The sequence below is a fragment of the Dendrobates tinctorius genome, unplaced genomic scaffold, assembly GCF_039654945.1.
Source record: "Dendrobates tinctorius isolate UK_male_01 unplaced genomic scaffold, ASM3965494v1 ptg000046l, whole genome shotgun sequence".
NCBI lineage: Eukaryota > Metazoa > Chordata > Amphibia > Anura > Dendrobatidae > Dendrobates > Dendrobates tinctorius.
Window position 1 is genome coordinate 46,994,320 of NW_027361714.1, and position 17,951 is coordinate 47,012,270.

Consider the following 17,951-nt stretch of genomic DNA (forward strand, 5'->3'; position numbering starts at 1 on the left):
GGTAACAGTTACCCTGATTGTATGGACCAGCCATAATGTTAAGTGTGTGACAGTTGATACAGAGGGCTAATGGATGCATACAGCATGTGGGAACATGATGTGGGAAATCTGGTTATGGTAAAACTTTTGGCTGTGCCACACAGGGATAGATTAGGTTAATGTGTTGAGGCGATAGGCCAGTCTGAATAAATGTGTTTTCAGGGCACGCTTAAAATTGTGGGGATTGGGGACTAATCGTATTGACCTGGGAAGTGCATTCCAAAGAATTGGCGCGACACGTGTAAAGTCTTGGAGACGGGAGTGGGAGGTTGTGACTATTGAGGATACTAACCTCAGGTCATCAGCAGAACGGAGGGCGCGGGTAGGGTGGTATACTGAAACAAGGGAGAAGATGTAGGGTGGTGCTGAGCCATGGAGGGCTTTGTGGGTGAGGGTAATAAGTTTATACTGAATTCTGGAGTGGATGGGTAGCCAGTGTAATGACTGGCACAAGGTAGAGGCATCGGTGTAACGATTGGTGAGGAATATGATCCTGGCTGCAGCATGCAAGACAGATTGGAGAGGGGAGAGTTTGGTAAGAGGGAGACCGATTAGAAGAGAGTTACAATAGTCGAGGCGAGAATGAATAAGAGAAACAGTCAGAGTTTTTGCAGAGTCAAAAGTAAGAAAAGGTCAAATTCTAGAAATGTTTTTGAGGTGCAGATGACAAGAGCGAGCCAGTGATCGAATGTGGGGGGCAAAGGAAAGCTCGGAATCAAGTATGACCCCAAGACAGCGGGCCTGTTGCTGGGGAGTAATAGTGGAGCCACCCACAGAAATAGCAATGTCGGGTATAGGTACATTAGTAGAGGGAGGAAACACCAGGAGTTCAGTTTTTGACAGGTTCAGTTTCAGATATAGTAAGGAAATTTCTGTACATGGCTTGACAACGGCCACTACAAAGTAAAAGGAAAAATGCTTCATTCACTCTTTACATCCTGATAACAGCTTATTGGTTATTGGATCCCACCATTCTTAAGACGTATACTATGGATACATCATTATCATGCATGAACCCTCTCTCAGGAAAGTGGATCCCAAATGCTCAAAATAACAGACAGCACCAGTTCCCTGCCATTACTTGTGGCTTGGTATTCTGACTACAGCAGTGACGTTACATTGGCAGCGCATATCGCCACTGTAGCCAATCACTGAGCTCAACAGCTGTGCTGAAGTAGACGACGAGCCTCTGAGCTCATTGATCAGCTACAGTGGTGATCTGCGCTGTCAGTGTGAGTTCACCACTGCAGTCAAAACACAGAGACCCAAATAGAAGTGGGCGAGGACCTGTCTGTTATTTTAGGGATTTTAGAGCAGTTGGGATCCACTTTCCTGAAAACAGAAAGCTCTGAAAACTTGGCTTAGGATAGGTACGGAAAAAAAAAAAATATAGTAGACAACCATTATTTTTTCTTTTTACACTTGGCTAACAACTTTAAATTTTCCTTGCTAAAAATAGTGCACGCATGTACCTCAAGTGTAAACCACGCACAACAATATCTGTGCCAGCTAACAGCCTTGAGATGTCATCCAGTTATTTTTCTAAAGGGTAAAATGTAATACTCTAAGATGCCATTCCAAATAGGTATGATAGGTGTATTTCGCTGTGACGAAGTTAATTTGGAAAAAAAAAGTTCATGCACCCCCGTCTCGTTACTGGGAGCGTTAGCAAGATTTGCATGTTATTGCGGTACATTACTTCTGTTGCTGTGCTACATGTCCTCTCTCACAATTTATGGATGATCGAGTACATACACTGACTAAAACCATGTACTCTATTTTAGTGTATACGGAACAAGTCTGATAGACATTTTGTGCTATTTCATCACATGCATCTGACATAAATATGCCACATTGTAGTTTCTTGCTACAACTTTGTATAAGGCTCATGCATAAAACACTGGGAGAATTATGGCTACTTTCAAAATATCGCCGTTGGCCTCCGTACATGACGCCAAGTGCAGTATTAGCTGCCAACTGTCACCAACTTTCAAGGGCAAAATCATGTTTTATTGATTTGGCCCTGGAAAACTTTGTTTTGAACTGTATCTGCAATGTATTCACTGCACATTCACTAAAGCAATGTTAACTGACCTGCTCATTGTGGATAATAAAGCAACTAAAAATGGAACAACCAAAACAAAATGCATATTACTCTGCTTTGTTGTCGTATTGTTTCTTGGACATGGTCGTTAGGACTATGGCTACAGACATTCCTGTGCTTCTTTACATAATTAGGTCCGCATTCAAGTATAAATGTCACACACGCTGTGTAGTCGTGGACATACACATTGGTCTGAACTTGTAATCCTGAAGTCTGCTTTCATGGAATGTATGACTGCATAGAGTATTTACATGTATTCAGTGTGTGTACTTGAATGTCACCACTTAAAGGGGTTTTCCCTTTTAGAAAACTTTGGTGCCTAGGCTGTAGTTTCTTATAAAAAAAAAAAATTAAAAAAAATACGAGCTTTATTCACCCTTCTTGGGTCTAGCACCAAGTCTCTGCCCCTGCACCCGATGTCCTGAACTCAGCGGTTCATGTTTTCAAATTGGGAAAAGCTGGTAAGCTCAGGTATTGACTACAGCGCTGTTGATGTGATGTTAGTTCTGCAGACAATAACAGATACACGGAGCGGCGGTGGAGACTCAGTGCAGGACCTGGGGAGCATGTGAGAGGCATAGTTTGTTTTTCTATACCAAACTGCAGCTTGGGGTCAAAACTTTTCTGAAACCAGAAAACTCATTTGATAAGACTAAAAGTACACTTTCCATTTTCCCACTAGATGATTGCATTAGTCAGTGCAACACTAAAGAGTCTGCTGTACTAGCCAGTACCTGGTGCTGTGTGATGTGCAGTTTGAACAAGCAGCTAAGCGAGTACTTTAAATAATACTCTCGTATTCTACTCTCGATAGTTGTACTGCTGTCATACAACAGTGTATTTTCCACTGAGACTAAGTTCACACGTATCGGAACTCTCGCGGAAATTACCGCGAGAATTCCGGAATTCCATTCCGTGGGAAAAATCGCATTTTAAATTCCCGCGATTTTCCCGCAGAAAAACTAGCATTTTGCAAGCGTATTTAACTTGCAAAATGCTAGCGTTTTCCAAGCGATCTGTAGCATCGCTTGGAAAACTGATTGACAGGTTGGTCACACTCTTCAAACATAGTGTTTGACAAGTGTGACCAACTTTTTACTACTGAGGCCGCCTATGCAGCATCAGTAGTAAAAGATAAAATGCAAAAAAAAAAATAAAATGGTGTTATTCTTACCTTCCGACGTCCCGCGCAGTCGTTCCCAGTAATCCTTTGCGAAAATGCCCGCGATGATGTCCGTTCTCGCGGTCATTCGCGATGACGTCGCGCGAATGACCGCGAGACTTTGCGATCCCGCGAGAACGGACGCCATCGCGGGCATTTTCACAAAGGATTACTGGGAACGAGAGCGTGGAGAGAAGCGGGAAGGCTGCGCGGGATGCCGGAAGGTAAGAATAACAATATTTTTTATTTTAAATTCTATTTTTTACAGGTATATGGTACCCAAAGCCCGGAGGACAGTCTCCTCTCCTCCGGACCGTGGGTACCATCCGCAAATGTTCTGCTTACTTTCCGCATGGAAAATTAATGAGCATGCTGCGGTTTTTACCGCGAAGCGATTCCGCCGCGGTAAAAACCGCAGCATTAGCACAGCATTGCGGAATCCCATAGGAATGCATGGGATGCTTATTTTTCGCGGCAAAATCGCGCGGTTAAAACCGCCGCGGAAACGCGAAAAAACCGCCACGTGTGAACTCAGCCTAAAGCTCAGTCTGCAGGATTTTTTTTTTTGTGCAATGTGTGAAAATTGGTATCAAAGAACTAACAGATATACATCACTTTTAAACCAGAGGCTGGCATATCGCTAAAATATGCCAACACTTCATAATCACTGGCAGCCTGTTATCTGGGACTCCCACTGACAAGAGAATAAAGGAACAGCAGCGCTGCTTCTCCATTGTGTCCCTTTCACAGGTTTTCCCATGTACAGCAGCTCTTTTGGCCATGCAATCCCCGATGCCTTTTCCTCAGTTGGAATTGAATGGAGGGGTATGGTCAAAAATGTCTGCTGCCATTGGAACTGACCCAAAATGCCTCCCATGAGAAATTAACTGGAGTCTGGTAAGCCGCCCAAGAAATTGCTTGTTGCTACACAATAGTACAAATCTATATTTTATAGTATTCACCAAGGGCCGATAAATCGGTTAGCATGGTAAATCCTGGGTGCACAGTCATTAGACATTTCACAGTTATGCACAAATATGGGACCTTGGTAAAACTGTGCTGGGATGTGGAGCTGCAGGACACTGTGCTCATGTGGAGACAGGGGTGATTCTAGTGATCATTGAGTCTGACTACCTTGCAATGTAGCTTATTGACAGAAAATATTTTAAGTAGGAGAATCACACACCCTAGATCAATAGTCAGTTATGTCTGTAGTACTGAATGATACACCTCATTGGAATGCCTGGGGTACTGTCTCTATTGTGCAACACTGTAAGGCTGTGTGCACACAGCGATTCTTTAGCTTTTTTTTAGCGGATTTGCCAATAAATCCGCTATAAAAACGCTAAAAATAAGCTTCCCATTCATTTCTATGCATTTTGCACCTTTTGTGCATATTGATGCGTTTTTTACCGTGAAAAAAAACGCTTTGCGGTAAAAAACGCAGCATGCTCATTAATTTTGCGGATTTTTCCGCATTTCTGGCCATTTCTATGGGTCTGGAAACGTGCGGAAAAAACGCATTAAAAAACCGTTCGTTTTTGCGCGGAAACTGCGCAGAAAAAAACGCGTGGTTTCTGGGAAGGGAGTCTGGTTTTTAAGCAGAAATTTTCTGCTACGTGTGCACATAGCCTAAAAGGTATCATAGCTTGTGTAGGTTTCATTTTGTGCCACACCAACACCCCAGAGTTGCACCAAATTTATTAAAATGGGTTGTCCAGTCTAAGGCTATGTGCACACACGTTGCGGATCCGCAGCATTTCTGGCCCTGCGGGTCCGCAGCAGTTTCTGCTGCGTTGTACAGTACCATTGTTTTCAAAGGTAATACCAAAAACGCTGTGCACATGCTGCGGATTTTTCCGTGCGGATTTTCTGCGGGTTACAATCCGCAGCAAGTCAATTCTTTGTGCGGATTCCGTGCAGTTTCACACCTTCAACATTGTGAGGTGTGAAACCGCAGGCTAATCCACAGGTATTTTGACCTGCGGATTTTTCAAAATCCGCAGCACTTCCAACTACGTGTGCAAATAGCCTTAAGCAACAAGTCTGCAGTCATGTATGACTGCAGACTTGTGAATCCTCACATTGCTCGCACACAGCGTAAAGAGGCATGTACCTTTTATAAAAATTGGTGCTCCTTTCTCCTGGGGCTTTTTTGTTTTAAGGGTTTGTGCACACATTGCGGATTTGGCCCTGCGGATCCGCAGCAGTTTTCCATGCGGTGTACAGTACCATGTAAACCTATGGAAAACCAAATCCGCTGTGCACATGCGGTGGAAATTTCCGAGCAGATTTGCAGCGGTTTATTTTCCGCAGCATGTCAATTCTTTGTGCGAAATTCGCAGCGTTTTTACACTTCTTCCTTTATAGGAATCTACAGGGGTAAAAACGCAGGCGAAATCCGCACAAAATCTTCAGAAAATCTGCACTAAATCCGCAGGTAATTTATATCTGCGCGGAAAAATCTGCAGCCAAATCTGCAATATGTGCACATACCCTAAGATGTTTGAACTTAGAAATTGCCCCACAATATATACAAGTGTGGACAAAACTGTTGGTATCCATCTGTTAGTGAATGGTTAGACGGCTGCAAGTTCTCTCATCCGAGAGAATAGGGCCAATTATGCAATTTACACTCTGATCAGAGTTTGATACGAGCGTGGGCACAGTGTGATCTAATTTTCTCGGATGAGAGCATTGGAACACACTTTGCGAGATTCAGAACAAAATGTATACAGTCTTTAAGACGTTCGAAATTGGAATGCACTCAGATGTTATCAGAGTGCAGTTTTTCACATAAACGTACGTGTGAATTGTCTTTGAAAGAGCTACATGCTCATTCATAATAGCTATTCTAGTCTATTAGGAGGTGATATGCAGTGATATTTGAGTATTTTAGAAAAATATTTGCCTTTTCATTTTTTTTTTTTTAACTACCATCTAAACTATATAAACCCAGATTTTGTCAGAGTGTTATCTACTTTGCTCTCTGCAAAACGTAGATCAATCAATAAGCTAGAAGAGAAGAAACAGAAGAATCACAAGAAAAATGTAGAGCACACCGTGTAATGCATTGCGTAACAAGTCAGTATCCATTCATTTTCCATGGAGTGCCACCACAGTGGAAAGGCTGCGTTCACACGTTGCGTTTTTTTCGCGGCGATTTTCCGCTGCAACAATGCTAAGAAAACGCATCCCATACAATCCTATGGGATTCCGCATTGCTGTGCTAATGCTGCAGATTTTACCACTGTGGACTGGAATCGCATCGCGGTAAAATCCACAGCATGCTCATTCTTTTTGCGGAATCGCGGCGATGCCACACCCATAGGAATGCATTGATCCGCTTACTTTCCGCATGTGGTTATTCCCACAATGTGCAAAGTAAGCGGATCATGTGCAGATGGTACCCAGGGTCTGGAGGAGATGAGACTCTCCTCCAGGCCCTGGGTACCATAATCCTGTAAAAAATAGAGTAAAAATAAAAACATAGTGATAAACTCACCCTCTGGCGGCCCCCGAAATCCTTCCCGCCTCTCACCACGCTCCTGGCATCTTCCGGTCCCAGTAATGCTTTGCGCGAATGACAGTGATGATGTCGTGCTCTTGCGAGCGTAACGTCATCTCAAGTCCTTCGCACAAAGCATTACTGGGACCGGAACATGCCGGGAGCGTCGCAGAGCAGGAAGGTATATTTTAACATCCTATCATAATTCCAAGCGATGCCATCGCTTGGAATGCGCAAGCATTCCGCGAGCGAAAAACGCTTGCAAAACGCTAGTTTTCCGCGGGAAAACGCATTCGAATTCACATGCGTTTTACCCACAGCGGGAGTGCGAAAATGTTGCGGAAGTTTCCACAGCATTTCTGCAACATGGGTACATAGCCTTAGGGTACATGCCCACGATCAGGAATAGCAGCAGTCTGGACAGGAGCACTTGCGCTGCATTCAAAACGCTGCATTGTACAGTACAAGCACAGTGGATGGGATGTATAGAAATCTCATGCCCACTGTGCTATCTGACCCCATGTAAACTCACCCATGGTGCGGGTTTACGAGCCGCAGCATGTCAATTTCTGTTGCAGAAATGCTAGTCTCCGCAATAGAAATTTCCACTATAGAATGTATTGGAGTGAACATATGTGGATTTACCTGCGCGATTAGAACGCAGTTCTTTGGTTGTTGAAGATATGTTGCGCCCAAAGCAATGCTACTTCCTAATCGTGGGCACATAGCGTTACATACGGTAGTATCCATTCAAACCTATGAGTTGACTGTGTAATTCAGAACAGGACAGGTCCACCAGTGAAAAAACACTCTTCATGTGTGTGTGTACACCGTGAGGCCGCTTCAGAAAAAAAAGTAGTAAACCTAATCCTATACACCAATTCTTTAGAAAGTGGCACTTCCAAAATTAGCAATTAATCCCGACATAGCAAGATAGAATAGAGCCAAAAATATAAAATCAGCTTTATTAACAAATTCTAAATATATATTATACACATATGTACACAGTATATTGATTTTAAATTTGTTAATAAAGCTGATTTTATTTTTTTGGCTCTATATTTCCTTGCTATGTTGGGATTAATTCAGGAAAAATTATGAACATCTAAAGTCTTTTAACTGTTTCACGGTCTCTAAACACTGAAGCAGTTGAAAATTTTTTTTTTTAAAAATGACTGAGCACGTGCACAGCAATGTCGCTTTTAAATTGCTGTGCATTATATTCACTTTTTCAGGCGACTTCAAGGTGGAATTTGCCTGAAAAGAGGTCATGTGCACTTACCTTTTGCAACAGTTCTCTATGCTGTCACAGAAAATAAGATTTCAGTTTTCTAAGATACTGTAGACAGTCTTTACTAGAAATGCTGTAGTTAGGCCTGTCATCACTTTCTGGTGGATTTTGACATGGATTTCAGGCTGCCAAAAAACAGATGAAATCCACAGTGTTTGAGTATAATTAAAGGGAATCTGTCACCCTTTTTTTTTCGACTATGAGCTGCCGGCACAGTCATCAGGGGCTTATCTTCAGCATTCTGTAATGCACACTGCAGTATTCTGCTCTGCCCTCAATAGGGCAGAGCAGTGCGCCTGCGCCGGAGACACGACAGGAAGGAAAGAAGAGGACGTCACCGTTAGAAGATGGGAGGCGCCGGACTTTCAGGTTACATCGGGGGCTTATCTACAGCATTACAGAATGCTGTAGATAAGCCCCTGATGGCTGTGTCGGCAGCTCATAGTCGAAAAAAAGGGTGACAGATTCCCTTTAATAGAGTTGTCCAGTCTGTGGCTTAGGGCTCGTACTCACTTGCGAGAGACTCGCACGATTCTCGTGCGAGTCTCTCGCATGAAAACCTGGCACTGCTGCCGGCATTGGGACTCTGTGCAGCTGCATAGAAATACATGTAACCGCACGCTCCGGTCCTTAGCGCCAGCTGCTGTGCCAGGTTTTGTGCGAGTCTCTCGCAAGCGAGCATGAGCTCTAAAAGTCTCTGACTGCAGACGTCTGAATCCTCACAGCATGCACTGCACGCTGTCAAGATGCTCCTGTATCATTGGAGAGAGCGGGTGGTCTCATGACTGTAAATATGCCACTATCAAACTTCTGGCCACATTACGACTAGACGTGCTCAGCCTTACACAATGCACAGCTGGCACAACACATACATGATAACCGTTAACCTAAGTTTATACGAGTGCATAAAATATTGTCCCAGTGTCTTCGAGAAAACTTGGGAGGATTTTTTTCTCATTTATCATCCATATGTATGCAATCTGTTTTTACACAGGTGCACTCATGAAAAATGTATACGACTAAATACAGCTTCCTATGGTAAACAATTGCACTATATTCGTAAAAATTTAATGATATATAGCGGCTCCGTATAGGATCTGTTTTGTTTTTTTTGCTTTTTTTTTTTTTGTGAGGGGGGTTGGGCATCCATAGACTTGAATGGGCGAGTCTCATCTGACACGCAGAAGAAGTCCAGAGAATGGGAAACATTTTACTAATGGAACCAGTACTTAGGTCTTTGTACAGATTTAAATGATACCCCATTTCTGATGTACCACTGCAGCTAAATCATGCACATGCTAATAAGATTGTAAAGTACATTGGGGCACAGATGCACTATATGAGCCGGGTCTTTCTTTAGCTTTCCCTGCCTGATACACCTCTTATTCCTGATTGACATCTCTCTTCAATGTACTGTCAGCCTTCTGGCTATTGGAAATCTTGTGAATCGTTCGTCACTGCTTGGGTATATAGTATATTCCCATGTGATGCTTAATCTTACTGCGCATGAGCAAACCCAAAGAGATTCACAAGATTTCACACAGGTGGAGCGGGAAAGTACGGTAGTAATCTACTCTGGCACATACGGCGGACAAAGCCTTAATGTCAAAGGCAGCTGGAATTGTGGTGCATCTGGAACACAGCAGCAGGATTAAAGGGGTTGTCTGGGAAAATAAAAAAGATCCCCATGGTCACCTACTCACATCCACCTAGATTCAGTGCAGGCTGCTTGAAGGGCTGTTTTTACACAAGAAGAGATGTCACGGTTCCAGCACTGTACCTTGTGGACTTTATAAATAACTCATACCAGCAGTGGTAGCCATCTGACTGTTTAGAGGAGTTGTCTGGTCTAAACTGATAAGCCACTCTGTGTCTGCAGACTTCTCAATGCACCCAGCACATGCTCTGTGCCCTGCGAGGATTTGCCGGGTTCTTAGACATGGGATCGGCGGGTACATTTGTGTTATGCATACTCCAGGGCAGAACCCGTCTGGTGGATGTGGCCTCGATCAATACAAGTGTATAGAGTTAGGCCATGTCCACTAGACAGCTTCTGCCAGGAGTATGCATATTGCTCAAAACACTGCCGTTCACGGCTCAGAAACCGGCGAATCCTGGTGGGATTCAGAAGTCTGGAGTCAGAGTTTTCAATTTAGACGGGACAACCCCTTTAAGCCAAACACGGAGTGTAGTGGTCCTGTTCCTGGTGGTACAGTGACCTCTCTTCCTTTGTCAGCGCAGACTATGAAGCAGCCTGTGATGGATCCAGGTGGATGACAGTAGGTGAGAGTATCAATTAATTTTTTTTGCATTTTACGGCTCAAAGCCCTGGGGAAACATTCTTTTTGCTCAAACAGCCACTTTAATTTTTCATTTGCTTTCATGGGGAGAAATGAAAATTCATTAGCTGAGGCGTCATTACATTTGATACTGTTTGGGCTCGGCTGTAAATGGAAAATATGTGATTAACTATGGACTACAGCTAGAAGATAGAAACCCAAGGCTACGTTCCCACAATGAGCTTTTGGTGCGCTTTTGGACGCTGTACATTTTTGCTGCGCCAGTAAGGTAGCGTCTTACAGTTCCAGCAAAGTGGATGGGATTTATAGTAATCTCATCAGTACTGTGCTCCTTTCTAACGCAGCCATGTGCGTGTCTAAAATCCGCAGCACGTCAATTTCTCTTGTGGGTACGCTGAGTTTTCTGTGCGTATTTTCCCCACAGACATGCATTAAATTTGGAAAATCGACTGGCAAAAAAAAAAAAAATACACGCGTTTCTAGTGCTTTCCAAGATCGAAACGCATGTAGTCTGCACTTAACCCCTTAATGACAGCCAATACGTCTTTTTACTGAACTGAGATATAAGAGAATAGCATCCCCATACAGGTGACAATCCAGCAGCTGATAGCTGTACACTAGGGTGACCGGATCTCATATGGGGGGGGAGGGAAATGTCAGAATCTTGTTCGTCTGGACCCCACAAAACGATTCCCCTTTCCAGATATTGAGAGAGCCAAAATTTGAGCTCGATCAAACGACATTAACCCGTGCCGCTCGTCGCTCAAAGTTTGAAAAAATCCAAATTGAGGTATTTTAAGATTTAGGTATTTTGCATAGTCTGTTAGACTATAAAGAATGTGACAACAACATTGCAGAAATAGCCCTGACCAAATTTTCGAACCATTTGTGGTATTTGAATGCAGAGTTGGTGGGATTATCGGTTTTTGATCCCACCATTAGAGACAATGAAAAGTTGTTAATGGCTAATAAATTGCTCAGTAGCACAGATGAACCATCAGAGCACGCTAACCTACATGAGTTGATAATTTTACATAGTTATCTAATCTATTCTAGAGCTTTTGTTAAAGTAGTTTTTGAAACGTCAGAATATAATGCTCGGCATTTGCTTACAACTTGCAGGACATATTGCTTTTGTTCTTCATCTTTTGTCAGAAGGTCGTTAAAGTCGGTTACTTCCTACCTCTTTTAATTTTTCTTTCCTAACTTTTGGATTTACAACCCTAGCGTGCTCTGATGGTTCATCTGTGCTACTGAGCAATTTATTAGCCATTAACAACTTTTCATTGTCTGTAATGGTGGGATGAAAAAACGATAATCCCACCAACTCTGCATTCAAATACCACAAATGGTTCGAAAATTTAGTCAGGGCTATTTCTGCAATGTTGTTGTCACATTCTTTATAGTCAAACAGACTATGCAAAATACCTAAATCTTAAAAAACCTCAATTTGGATTTTTTCAAACTTTGAGCGACTAGCGGCACGGGTTAACGTCGTTTGATCGAGCTCAAATTTTGGCTATCACAATATCTGGAAAGGGGAATCGTTTTGTGGGGTCCAGACGGACAAAATTCCGACATCGATTTTTTGCGGTCACCCTACTGTACACTATAGCTGACAATTTGCTGTATCACAAATGATTAGTGTTGGCACCATCCAGATCTGTTTAACCCCTTAAGGTACTGTCACACTTAGCGATGTACCAGCGATCCCGACCAGCGATATGACGCAGTCAGGATCGCTGGTACATCGCTAAGTGGTCGCTAGTGAGCTGCCACACAGGCAGATCTCACCAGCGACATCGCTGGGGACGGGGATCGCTACTTACCTGTCACACCAGGCGATCCTGCGTCCTCCCGCCCGGCTCCACGCGTCGCTCGTCCTCACAGCAGGAAGCGCCACAGGAAGCTGACGACGAGAAACAGTCCTGAACGTTCTCGCGCGATCAGCGATAACCAGCGGGGGAGCCGGTTGTAGGTAAGTATCACACACAGAGATATCGCTAGCAATATCGCTGCTACGTCACTAGTTATAGCGATATTGCTAGCGATATCTCTTAGTGTGACATACCCTTTAGTTGCTGCTGTCAAAAGTGACATCTAATAAATGGTTAATAGATTGTGGGGGCTTCTGCTTTAATCTAATTGACACACCGAGATCATGATTGTGTGGTCCTGATGTTTACCATAGCAGTTCATGACCAAATAGCGGCCTTAGAGTCTGCCGGCTACAGCGGTCACGTCAGAAGTTAGCGACATTTAGGTGGTAAACAAACACTTTTTCATTCCTGCTATACCACTTTGAATTAATTCCTTAAAATCACCTGAAGGGTTAATAAACTATTTGACAGCAGTTTTCAATATGTCGAGGGGTGCTGTTTTTAAAATGGTATCATATTTGGGGTCTTCCAATATATAGCACTCAAAAAAATAAATTTTGTAAATTTCCTTGAAAAAATGAAAAACTGCTGCTACATTATTCAACCTCCTAAAAGGCTAACAAAATAAATTAGCCTTTTAAAAATGGTGCTGATGTAAAGCAGACATGTGGGTAATGTTATTTACTAATGTTTTTCTGTGGTATGTCTATCTGGATTAAAGAGAATCATTCAACTTTTGAAAATTGCAATTTTTTTACATTTTTGTCAAATTTCTGAAACTTTATATAAATAAACACAAAACTTATCAACCTAAATTTACCATTACCATAAATTATAATGTGCCACGAAAAAACAATCTCAAAATCAATGGGATTTGTTGAAGCATTACAGAGTTATCACCACATACAGTGACATTGGTCAGAATTTAAAAAATTGGCTCCGTCACTAAGGGGTTAAGTACATCAATAAAGTTTTGGCAAAGCCAAACAACAGGAAGTATCAAAAAAAAGTAGCAGCTTTATTTAAAGCATGACACACCAAAAAGACAAAAACGGCATAGTCAAAAACATAATAAGAACGCATGTTTAAAAAAAAAAAAAAAAACAACAACAACACACACACCACACAAGTAACCCAACTTAAGGCTAAGTGCCCATGTAAGGCTACTTTCACACATCAGTTTTTTGCCGTCAGGCAGGATCCGGCTATTTTTAGAAAAAACGGATCCGGCATAAATTTTGGAGAACTGAAGAAACGGATCCGTTTTTCTGGCGGATCCGTCTAGCAGGTTATATCTGTTTCCTGGGGGCTGGTCAATTGGATCTGAGCATGCGCAGACTTAAAAAAAACGGATCCGGTGGCTGGATCCGTCTTTTTCTGGATCCGGCGCATTCCGGTGCCCATAGACTTTCATTGTGGCAAAAAGCCGGAAGCGTCGGATCCGGCACTTCCGGCTTTTTCGCCGGAGACAAAAAACGTTACAGTAGCCGTTTTTTCCAGACGCCGGAATGAGACAAGTAGCCGGATCAGGCAAAAAACGGATGAAACGCAATGCCATCCGGCGCTAATGCAAGTCAATGGGGAAAAACTGGATCCAGCATTGCATTTCGACGGATCCGGTTTTACAAAAAAAAGCCGGATCGCGCCTGACGGCGAAAAACTGATGTGTGAAAGAGGCCTTAGCGTTTTAAAACGCTCAAAAAACCGGACTCCTTCCCAGAAAACGATGCGTTTTTTTCCGTGCGTTTTCTGGGGACATTGGAAACAGCTAAAAACGCGGACCTATGTGGAAAATAATGAGCATGCTGCGTTTTTAGCAGCTAAGCGTTTTCTGAGCGGAAAAAAAACGCATGCATTGGCACAAATAAATCCAAAATGCAGTAAATTGAATGAGAAGCTTATTTTAAGCATTTCTGAAGCGTTTGATCCGGCACAAACGCTTCAAAAACGCATCGTGAGCACACAGTCTAAATAATAGGTGCAGAAAACCCACAGCGTCAAAAATGCATCATAAACTCGTCGTGGGAACATAACCCAACACGCTGAGAAAACCAGAGAATATGGCACCATTACAGCACGTGTGTCAGGATGGCGCTGGTTATACGATACGCTTTATGGATCCCGGGAGAAATTACGGTATTACAGTAGCAATACAAACAGCAGTACATAAAATATCAGAATTCAGAGAGATTTTCACCGCCACATAACATGCGTCCATATTTACAGTGTACATAATACAAGCAATGGCCTGTGTTTGGAAAACAATCACTGCGGATTCTGCTGCGGATTTTGCTGCGCAGATTTAGCTAATTCTGCAGGTCAAACGACCTGCGTTTTACCTGCGGATTTAGTGCGGATTAGCCTGCGGTTTCCCCTGCGTTTTGACACCTGGTGATGGAGCAGGTGGCAAACCGCTGCCTATTCCTCACAACGAAGTGACATGCTGCAGATTTAAAACTGTAGCTAACTCGCGCGGAAAAAAATCCGCATGTGCACTGTGTTTCTCAATTTCCATTGATTATAAGGGTAAGTGCACACGTTGCGGATTGTGCTGCGGATACCTGCAGTTTTCCCCTGCGGTTTGACACCTGTACAATGGAGCAGGTGTAAAACCGCAGCGGATTCCGCACAAAGAAGTGACATGATGCGGATTTAAAATCGCCGCTAATCCACGCGGAAAAATCCACAGCATGTGCACTGCGTTTTTTGATTTCCATTGAATACAATGGTACTGTACAACACAGCAAAATCTGCTGCGGACCCGCAGAGCCAAAAACGCTGCGAATCCGCAGCAGAATCCGCAACGTGCGCACATGGCCTAAAGGTACTGTACAACGCAGCAGAAACTGCTGCAGATCCGCAGGGCCAAATCCGCAACGTGTCACATACCTAAGGCCTGTTTCACACATCCGTTTTTTGGCATCCGCCTGCATCCGTCAAAGTGTGAAAAAACGGTTCCGTTTCTGTTTTGCCGCAAACGGATCCGTTTTTTTTTTTTACGGATCCGCGGTAGCCACTAATGGAAGTCTATGGGGAAAAAAACGGATCCTCAAAAAAAAAAAAAAAAAAATGGCGGATCTGTTTTTAAACGGAAAACGACAGATTTGGACGGATTTTAAAAAAACGGAAGTGTGATCCAGGCCTTAGACATCAGATGTCTGTAAACAAAAAGCAACAACACAATAGCCACGCATACCGCAGAATAGGCTGGTGGCCATTACAGCAGTGTCCTCACCTGCATTATAGAAGCGATCGAGCACGGTGGTCTCCCCAAAGTCTAGTTTGCCAAACTGCAGGGTCTCCAGTTTTGCCCCCTGACTCTCGCACGCCTCCTGTAGGCTGTGTAGGGCAGCACTCTCACAGGCCTGCAGTCCTGAAGTGCCCTCATTGATGACGTAAACCACAGCTATACTGCGGCTGCTGGTGGCGGGGGTCCCTGCTGAGGTGAAGCCTTTGGCACAGCGACCTGAAGCGCTTCCCGCGCCAGTGGCATGGACGTAGTCTTCATGCCAGAAGCTGCCAGCTGCAGGGAGCCTGCTGCCCGGTCCTGCCGCCGCCGCTCCTCCTTGCAGTCTGGGACCAGGCTTCTCCTCAGACATACAGCACTCAGGCTGGGGCAGCGGGGACGCGGGCACCGAGAATACGATACCTTCACTGCTGTCACTCATGTCTCCTCAGCGCGGAAAGTATCAGGAGGAAGGAGAAGTGCAAGTTCCCCTAGTGTTTCTGAGGCGGCTTCCTCTCCCCCGGCAGCAAAGGGTTCCGACCTGAAGAGAAGGGACAGTCCAGCTGTGCAGGTTCCTCCTCAGGCTGAGTCCCTGCTCCGAGTTCCCTGCGGTACGCCCTTCTCCGAGTCTTCCCGCTCAGAGTCCCCTCAGCGCAGTCACCTCCCGCGGGCAGCTCCTCATGCTGTGCGTCTCCCCACAGACCACGCTCTACCTGCCCAGAGACTACACCCTCAGCCAGACTCCAGCAGCTCCACTGAAGGCTATGGAGTGTTAGTGTCGCCCCTGATGCCTGCACATGATTGTGACTGCCCACTGGGCGGGAAACTACGTTACCTCAGTTCCTCATGGTGCTCAGTCAGCGCAGGGTATATTCGGCCCTATAAGGCTGGTTTCACATTTGCGCCTTTTTGTGCAGCGTTTCGTGAGCACTTGAAATGCTTGTAAGCCTGGTTTCACATTTGCGCTTTTGTGCGCAGCGCATCGTGCGAACAGCGCACCTATGTTTAACATGACGTGCGCGTGGTCTTGCGTTTTCGTGCGCATGCGTTTTTTTTGTCTGGCGCGCCAGGCGCAACATGTTGCATTTTTTGGTGCGCCCTGTCTCGGCAAAAAAACGCTTGCGCACGGAATGCGCAAAAACAACACATTGAAGTCTATGGGAACGCATGCGTGCGCATGGTTTTGCACACGGTTGCGTTTTTTTGCGCATGCGTTTTTGAGTTAAACAAGTCTAGAATGTTCTCTAGACAATGGAAAAAATGACACACCTAAAAACGCATGTGCTTAAAGAAACGCAAACGCATGTAAAACGCAAGCAACGCTGCGTTTTTTTGACGCATCAGCGTGCGCATGACGTAAAAAAATGCGCGTTTTTCCTTGCGTTTTTTATGCGCCCGATGCGCTGCGCAAAAAAACGCTAATGTGAAACTAGCCTAAATGCAGCGTTTCTTTGACGCATCAGCGTGCGCGTGACGACAAAGAAACGCAGCGTTTGTATGCGGTTTCATGCGTTTGCGTTTTTTATGCGCATGCGTTCTCTAGGTGTCCCATTTCACAGGAGGAAAATCCTTGGAAAATTCTTGAAACAGACTCCACCAATGGGACAGCAGTGGGCGTGTGTCATGGGAATGCTTTAGACCCTGTTAGAGCTGAATTCTTCAGATTTTGTTGCTTTTTCCTTTGTGAACATGGAGCTGCTCTGGAAGAGTTTTCACTTTGACTTGGATCTGGACATCGCGCTTGCTCAGGCTTTTGCATTTGCTTGCCAGCAACAAAGGGAGAGAGAGACAGCGAAGACGGCAGCGGCGGTGTGTGTGGATACATCCAATTATTGAATTCTGGGAGAGCCGTGGACAGGCCCGGATTGGTAATATGCCCAACCGGGCATTTTCCCGCTGGGCCGCTGTCATATGGGCCGCGGGCGGCAGCGCCCGCTCATCTGGCTGCTTGCCAGCTGATGCGGCCACTGGCCTGGCTGCTGTTCCTGCCACCGGCCCTCTGCAGGCACAGCGGTTATAGTTTCCAACCCTCCCGGGATTAAATTTCTATCTCACTGCAGGGAGATAAGCCACCACGCCCCCCCCCCCACAGCAGTGCCACCATCAGGGCATGACAGCCCTTACTGCTATATTGGGCCCGGTGAACAGCAGTACAGAGGGGGGCCCGCAGATCAGGGGCCCCGCTCCTGTGCTGCCAGTCATCGGGCCCCAATTGCTGTGCGTCATAGGGGCGCCGACATCCGAAAGATAGAGAAGTGCTGAAGGACCTGTGGTGACGTCATCATTATCACAGGCCTTCAGCATTGATCAGCTCCGCCCCCTGATCACATGACGATGACGTCACCACAGGTCCTTTCAGCTCACATAGCAGCAGCTCCATCTTCAGTGCAGGAGCGAGGTCAGGTAAGAAGAAAGTTTTTATTTTTGAAAGGGGCAGTATG

General features: G+C 44.7%; 1 protein-coding gene across 2 annotated transcripts in view; it reads right to left on the bottom strand.

Annotated features, from left to right (window-relative positions):
* MAP3K5 (mitogen-activated protein kinase kinase kinase 5) overlaps window positions 1-16,325 on the bottom strand; it is a 339,184-nt gene extending 322,859 nt beyond the window's left edge. The window contains exon 1 of one of the 2 annotated variants that reach the window (XM_073575888.1): window positions 15,520-16,325. In XM_073575888.1, the coding sequence (XP_073431989.1) occupies window positions 15,520-15,952 (433 nt within the window). In that variant the 5' untranslated portion in view covers window positions 15,953-16,325. The remainder of the gene's footprint in view (window positions 1-15,519) is intronic. The other variant, XM_073575887.1, reaches the window with a different exon arrangement.
* Window positions 16,326-17,951: the final 1,626 nt, after the last annotated feature.